The 6930-nt window shown below is 35.1% G+C and overlaps 1 protein-coding gene across 2 annotated transcripts; it reads right to left on the bottom strand.

Annotated features, from left to right (window-relative positions):
• Positions 1–981: 981 nt before the first annotated feature.
• LOC110036059 (putative respiratory burst oxidase homolog protein H) lies at positions 982–6283 on the bottom strand. Of its 2 annotated transcripts, XM_020740403.1 has the most exons (15): positions 5782–6283; positions 5406–5568; positions 5268–5316; positions 4890–5003; positions 4108–4530; positions 3641–4027; positions 3443–3538; positions 3240–3355; positions 2857–2959; positions 2640–2731; positions 2401–2551; positions 2179–2325; positions 1731–1859; positions 1358–1436; positions 982–1272 (listed from the first exon to the last, which is right to left on the bottom strand). In XM_020740403.1, the coding sequence occupies exons 1-15, from the start codon at positions 6155–6157 to the stop codon at positions 1163–1165; spliced, it is 2535 nt and encodes an 844-aa protein (XP_020596062.1). In that variant the 5' UTR covers positions 6158–6283; the 3' UTR covers positions 982–1162. The 2 variants fall into 2 exon arrangements, with proteins under 2 accessions (XP_020596062.1, XP_020596064.1); XM_020740405.1 differs by lacking the exon at positions 3641–4027.
• Positions 6284–6930: the final 647 nt, after the last annotated feature.

Here is a 6930-nt window from a genome sequence, read left to right on the forward strand (position 1 = left end):
AATAATAGGATAGCTTAGGAAGTCACCGAAGTTCTCCTTTGGATCTGTGACATTCTCTAGTGTTTCCTCCTTTGGACTCCAAAATAAAATGTTCTAAATTTGAACCAATCCCCTTTCACACTTCTTAGTCCGATATCTTTGAGATGTCCTTACCATTTGAATTCCTTGAAGATAATTTTTCCTTGATTTCTATCTAGAGTATTCTTAGGTAACTTCAGTTATCTAAGATGTAATTAACTATAGGGGCTTGCCCTTATAGGAAGCTTTTCCCGAACCCAGCATAATATAAACTCTATGTAATTCCTTATATTAAATAGGGGAATTTGTCGGCCAATACATTGGTTTCGCAGACCAAACGAATGTCATAACTTTCTTTAGTTTATTTGATCGAGCCTCACCCTCAATTCTTGTGTTCATCCTTCGGGATAGATACATGATTTGAGGTAAAGCGCTCTTTCATTTAAACTATGAAAATTATGGGGTCAGTTTGACTTCATCTTTTTCAAAAATAAATTTCAATTCCGATGGCCGACAGCTTCCTACGGGCAAACCCCTCACCAAAAATAGTGCCGACAGTCCCACCTACTAAGTGCTAGAGGTTAGAACCAGTATATCAAAATTCAAGTTGAGCACAAAATAGTTTAGAATTTATAATTGTGAGGGCTCTTTTTCTAGTTTTTTAAGAATAGTCAACAGGAAAGTCATTTGTCTAGACCCCAGACTACTAAAGAGGAGAAAACTAACCTCAACCAGAAGTGAGGTCAACACAACCCCACTTAGCGGGATAATGCTTCTTCTTCTTCTTCTTATTGTAGCATAATGATAAAATTAAATAGTGTCAATACATACATAATTGATCATGATTAAGAAGATGTCTTTTTATTTAATTTCCTCCTGATTGCATTCCATCATATATGGCTATACTATCCTTGAATAGGCAAAGAGTTAATACAAACAACACATCAATGAATATAAGTTATACACCCCAAAATCCCTCATTTAAATTGAAAACAATTTCACTTTCACACTTCTATTGAATTTCTCTCCAAACATATACTAAGAAAATATTTATCTTCTCATTCCCGTCCCACTCCCACCCTCGCCATTTTTTTTGTAACTGTACAACTCTATGTTATTTCAAATTACTTCCTCTCTGCTAAAACTAGAAGTTCTCTTTGTGAAAATGGAACCGAGTTGTCGTAGTATGACTGAATTCTTGTGAAAGTTTCTTCAGTAGTTTTGTTAGTGTCGGTGAGCCACAATAAAAAACACCTGCAACTTCAATATTTTAATTAAAAAATAGAATATTAATGCTTTACTAAAAGAACAATAGATTATTTGAGTATAGTCATTTTACCAATACGAGAAGATTTGTGGGCATTTGCTAATTCACTGAACACTTTCCTCCAGTTTGGCCTTGCAAAGTGAGTTCGAATCTATTGCCCATAAATCATTTAGTTTTTTTCAGATATAATGCCTAACACAAGGATTTATAATAAATTATAGAGAAAAGTGTTAAAATAATCATCTAACTTTTAACAGGGGGCATCTTGATTCTTGATTGTGTAAATACATCAATTTTAAAATTGAGGATTGTTTCAACCTCAATTAAAATATTATAGTGAATAATTTGGTACTTTTATAGACTCTAAGACTTCAATGGCCCCGTGTAAATAGTCAGTGGACTAATTTGACACATTACTCCTAAATTATAGTCAGAGGATAGTTACCCGGCTTCCCGAGACGATGTCTACTCCATTCTTCGCATGTTGCAGTGATTGAACCATAGCTATAAGAGCTGATCTAGCATCACCTTCTTCATATACACTCGTCAGGTAATTGTGCATTTCTATAATATTCTGCACACCAAAATTGCTACTAGTTGTTGAGAAAGGGAGCAATGAAGCATATTTGTGTTCATGAAGAAATAGAAAAAGTATCAAAATAGTCTCTTGACTCTTTATAGATGGTTATTTTAACCATAAAGTTTATAAAAATGCCAATTTAGTCCTCAAATTGTTTTAATTTGAGCTGAAATAGTCCCCATAAAGGACTATCTCATCACTAATTTAAAGATTTTGGAGACTAATTTAACATGTTTATAGACTTTGGGACTAAAATGGCCCCTTGTAAATAGTTAGAGGACTATTTTGGCAGTTACTCTAATGAATTATTTACATTATGATCACTCTCTGCAACATCGTTCATTACACCTTTGAACCATTCAAAGGAGCCTTGTTCTCTTGTCACCCAGTAAAAGTAAGCTCTTTCTGGACATTTACTTTTATTGTTGTTCAGATCTGACATACTTATGCTTTGTGCTTCCTGTAGTAGTTCAATGCTTATTAGTTTTTATATTGAATATGTAATGATTGTTGAAAATTTGGTTTTGAATTTTACTTCATTTGACTTTATATTGTTTATAAGATCCTTCAATATGCTAATGAAAGGAGTTGCACCAATTCCAAGTCCAATGAGGAGAAGGATATCATATTTAGTGTAGCTCTGAGCTGGTGCTCCATAAGGTCCATCAATTAGAAGCTTTGGAAATCTACAAAATATTTATGTAATTTTTAAACAAAATATTATGCATTAACACACAAGATAAAAAAATAAATTTGTTTTATCTATTATCATACCTTGTTTCTTGAAATGTAGCATCTGCTACAACTGTAGTTTCTAATCGTGCTAGACTTATTACATTTTTAGAAGTTACCTGAACCTCACAGACCTGTAGCAAGATAAATTTATTTAAATTTCAAGTCCTGTAGCCAGATAAAATTTATTTAAATACTAAGCCTTTGAACATTTGATTTTAAGCATTATTTGACATAATTTTTTAACTTAATATAATACCTTTCCAAATAAATTTCTAAGCTCAGTTGTCCAGTCTCCCAAGGTTCTAATATGAACACTCAAGTGATCATCACCGGGCGCAGAAGTGATTGAAAATGGATGCCTGTTTAGAATTAAGATAGAATCATAAACTTATCATTTTGAAATCAAGTAAATTGCCAAAATATTCTCCCAACTATTTACATGGCGCCAATTTAGTCTCAAAGTCAATAAAAGTGTCAAATGTGATTTTTTTTACTCATAATAAAAAAAATCTAGGGATTAAATTCACAGTTTTATAAATTTTGGGACTAAATTGACCCTGTACTAAAATTCAGTATGACTATTTTGACAATTCTCTCTTTTAAAATCATAATCCATTTTTGGCTAATTAGGTGGAATACCATTCAAATGGTGACACATCGGGACATTTAACAAAAAGATACATCCCACTTTTATATCTAAAGCCTGGTGGCTTTGTCATGTGTATTGAAAGAACATTGCCAGGATATATGGCAGCCTGCATTGCAAAACTAAATTTTAGTACATTAACTATATTTGTTGATTTTATTCTTGTAAAAGTTAGCAATATTTATTTTTATTTTACCTTAGCAATGTTAACACGATAATGTTTCTCGCGGAATGCTCTGATCAACCTCTCACAGGTGTAGAATGCCACAGGAACCACAATATACATCCATGTCTGCACAAAACATGATGCTTTTTTATTTCTATTTGAAATCACTTTAATTTATGCAAGAAAATGATGCCAGTTAATTTGTTATAAATGATTTTGTAGACTTACCGTCTTCTTGTACCATTCATGGGTGAGGAAGATAAAGAATGAATGGATGATGAGGAGCACATAGACAATAGCAAGGAGGTGATGAGCATACCAAAAAGCATTAAAACCGGCTAAGTAATGGAAAGGTGATGGAAGTTTCACCACATTCCTCCTAAAAGAATGAGTTGCCAATATGAAGGAGAAGCCCATGAGGACAATCATGGTCGTCCCGGTCCACCCAGGAGTGCTCGCAAGCAGATCAAGATATGTTGGTTGTTTGAAATGAAAATCAACTCCTAATGTTCCCATGAACTTTTGATTTGGACATGAAACCAATCTCAAAAAATCACACGTCACATGGAATATTGTATGCACCAAGCTACCGATAGTAATTCCTACTGCTACAGTCTGTAGTATTGGAGACAAAAAAATGGAAATATATTTGTAAATAATCAAACTTTTAGAAGAAATTGGATTGCATAACTAACCTTATGAAAGTTGATGTTGTCATCAAAAGGAAATATGGAACTCAGACTTGTTGACCTAAGCGTCGTCAGTGTGTTGCGACAGACGGGAAGGAGAATGAGAGCCATGTTTAATTTTAGTGTTTCGGCAGCGCCTTTTGCAATACAAACGCAGTAACCCATCACTTCAAATGCTACTCTTCTCCTATACTGATAGAATTTCCAAGAAAAAAGGGATGTGTTAAGTAACAACCAGAGGCCGAGGACCCAAATTCTCTTCCAGTTCTCAAGAACGAACTCCATGGCTTTGTTCACCGAGCAGTTGATGGTGTTTCGATATCGGCTCGGTATCATTGTCTTCATGAGTGTTTGTGATCTTTTCATCAACTTCTCATTATTTTCTTCAGAGTTAACCATTCCACGAAGCAAGGTCTCCAGTTGCCATATCTTGAAAAATTGGAAGTTGGTTTAGGGTCATTTACATACATACCGCCGGATTCCTATGTATTTATATTTCTAACACTTAGACCTTACAGTTTGATATTTCGACCACTCAAATCTTTCATAACACAAAAAAAAAAAAAAAAAAAAAAAAAAAAAAAAAAAGGCACTATATTTGCGTTTTAAAAGTGAAATGCATCTTTGCATGCGTAGGTGAAGTGCATACAAGTAAAAATTCATGTTCAGGCGTTGAATATGTAAATACATTGGACTTGAGTGGTATGTATGTGAATCTTCCATTTTTGTAATAATTTTTGGGACCTTATTCCAGTTAACCGTACAATTAAGTTGATTTGGCTTCTTACCTCAATGTAACCAAGATGATCTGGATCAAGTTCTTCCATGATGAGAGAAGCATAGGTTGTGGCATGTCCCTTCAGTTTGGCTAGTTTGTTTGCAGATGCGCTTAAAATTATCACCTAAAAATAAAGTCATAAAAATATCCTTTGTCATGCAAATATGTGATTTCAAGGTTAATAGATAAAAATCATGTTTCAAAGTATAAGCGTTTTAGTTTCACTTTCCCAGGGATTCCGAAATTGTTGGTAAAAATTAAATCAATGTTAAATAGTAACTTCATCAAATCATATTATATAATCTAGTAAATTTTGTGTGCTTTATAAATGTTTTATAACTTTAAGCAACCTAATAAGGTCTAAAAAGTGATGTGTTTGACTACATACCTCTTTCACTTCATCTTCAGTGAGTTTTCCATCACCATTCTTGTCGCACCTGCAATCCATCGCATGCACTTCAGAACAAATTTTCATGCAAAATACTGATAGATTTAAGAAGGTTTGAAGCTGCTTTTGATTTCGTACATATCAAAGAAAATCCGAAGACGGGAATCGAAATTTTGATCAGTCATCTCTTCCCAGAACTCCTTAAGTTCATCTTTTGAGATGCTGTTCTCAGGATCCAAGCCTCGCCCTCTTGCCAGTGCTTCAAATAGTTCCACCGCAAATTCTTTGGAATCTGCCATTCCTGATAAGAACGAAATCAGAATTGCAAACACCTTCAATCCTTCAATTCCAATTCCTCATCGGAAAAAGAAAGTAGAAAACAGCTTTAAAACATAAATCAGTGTTTATAGCTTCATAATCAGCTCATAATTTATCGACGTTTCCATTCATCAATGGAAACAGACGGGGATGAAATCCAGAATTTAAAGCAGTGGCTTTTGACTGAGACACTCACCAATGCATCGGCCGAAATTCTCCTTGTGCAGCTTCCCAGCAACGGCGAATTGCTCGAACCTCTTCTCCACCGCCTTCCACCCTTCTCCTTCCTTGCTGCTGTTCTTGTCGAGGAACCGAAGTCCTCGGAGCCCCATTTCTGCGTTCGATTGCAGTCTCTGTATTGGACATGGGGTCTTCTCCGCTCCCTGTTCCACCCCCGACCTCGATACCATTAGCCTTGCGAAGCTCTTTTTCTTCTCTGACTTTGGCAGCTTTCCTGCGCTTCCGCCGCCGCCGCCTCCTAAATATTCAGGCGAGGATGTCCGGTGGACAAGGCCGAGTTCAAAATCAACGGAGTCGGCGAGGGGAATTTCGGTGTACTCCCTGGATCCCATCTCCGGCGGCCAAATGGAATTCAAAAATAAAAAATGCAGAGGTGAATGATTGTCTAAAAAGCTGCCATTTTTTAGAACCTAGATCGCCATTAAAGGAAGAGGAGAGTTAGGAGAGAGAGAGGGAGAGAGAGGGTGGTCGGGGTTATTTGGGAGCGTAGAGTTAGCTATTTTCGTTGGCGGGGTTGGGAAAATATAGCCGTTGGAGTGATGTTTGTTTCCAGGCGTAAAATCCCGTTTCGTGTATTGACGATTTCTCGGATTCCGAGACGAGTTGTAACCGCAGCGACCGATTGATTCAATCTGCTCTTGACCGCACATGTTGTGCAGCCGAAGATAAGGAAGTTTGCGAATAAAATTATTTTGTTAATTGTTAATTAAATTTGTGAATTTAATTAATAGCCCTGAAACTATAATCACCTTTTAATTAGTCCTAATTCGTTCTAGAATAAATGTTTTAACGCACGAAATCATGTTGTGTCATTTAACAATTTTTTATGTTCTTATATTTATGACTTAGATTTTTTTTTTCATGCTCATCCAATCTTGCTTGATGAATTTTCTATGGCAAAATTCGACCAGTGTTAACCTTAAATATTCCTGAGTTCATATCATCTTAAATAAGAGCAATTGAAAAAGAAAAGAGACATTAAGATAAACAGGGAAAAAAGAGAGAATAAGTTGAAATAAACTCTATATTTCTATTCAGGATAGGAAATGAGTATATGGAGTATATTATTTGGATTTTGAGTATATATATATATATATATATATAT

This window comes from Phalaenopsis equestris, unplaced genomic scaffold (genome assembly GCF_001263595.1).
Source record: "Phalaenopsis equestris unplaced genomic scaffold, ASM126359v1 Scaffold202047, whole genome shotgun sequence".
Lineage (NCBI taxonomy): Eukaryota > Viridiplantae > Streptophyta > Magnoliopsida > Asparagales > Orchidaceae > Phalaenopsis > Phalaenopsis equestris.

Bases quoted from the DNA above. Each gene is read 5' to 3' on its own strand.
- LOC110036059 (XM_020740403.1), bottom strand. From the start codon at position 6,157: ATGGGATCCAGGGAGTACACCGAAATTCCCCTCGCCGACTCCGTTGAT. The intron at 2,732-2,856 runs GTATTATATTAA...ATCTTGCTACAG, and splicing joins TTAGAAATTTATTTGGAAAG to GTCTGTGAGGTTCAGGTAAC. The intron at 1,860-2,178 runs GTAAATAATTCA...TTTGGTGTGCAG, and splicing joins TTGCAGAGAGTGATCATAAT to AATATTATAGAAATGCACAA.